This window comes from Penaeus monodon, chromosome 19 (genome assembly GCF_015228065.2).
Source record: "Penaeus monodon isolate SGIC_2016 chromosome 19, NSTDA_Pmon_1, whole genome shotgun sequence".
Lineage (NCBI taxonomy): Eukaryota > Metazoa > Arthropoda > Malacostraca > Decapoda > Penaeidae > Penaeus > Penaeus monodon.
The window spans coordinates 21,487,896-21,488,327 of NC_051404.1; the positions used below are offsets into that span (position 1 = coordinate 21,487,896).

Below are 432 nucleotides of genomic sequence, written 5' to 3' on the forward strand. Positions count from 1 at the left end.
CCGGATTAGCAAACAAAAAGCAAAAAAAAGGCAGGCACACTTACACTCTTGTTGCCCAGGTTGTGCACGGGGCGTGAAAAGAAAGGGCGGCTTTTGCCCGTAATGGCGTGACATTGGTGGGCGGGGGCCTGTCGAACCCCAGGGTGGGCCCGGGCCCGGGGGGTAAAGTGTCCCTTCAACGTCCCCCAGGTAAAGGGCAGGGGTTTGAGGGGTTTCCCAGGGGGCTGTGCTTTTTCCCACTCGGGGTTCATCCCAAGGTGAAAAACTCCCTGCCCCCCTTATGTTTTGGGACCGGGGCCAGCTGGAGGGCGTAGGGGGGCGGGGGGAACCCCTGGGGGGCCAAACGCTCCCAAAGGGGGCTCCCCCGGCCCGCCCGCCGGGGGGCGGGTAGAAAAAAAAGGATAAATTTTAAGATTCCGAAAGTGTGCGGAA

General features: G+C 60.9%; 1 protein-coding gene across 1 annotated transcript in view; it reads right to left on the reverse strand.

Annotated features, from left to right (window-relative positions):
- The window catches only part of LOC119585359, a 47,005-nt gene extending 46,754 nt beyond the window's left edge, over positions 1-251 (reverse strand). Inside the window, exon 1 of the mRNA XM_037934029.1 lies at positions 45-251. Coding sequence (XP_037789957.1) covers positions 45-251 — 207 coding nt within the window. The remainder of the gene's footprint in view (positions 1-44) is intronic.
- Positions 252-432: the final 181 nt, after the last annotated feature.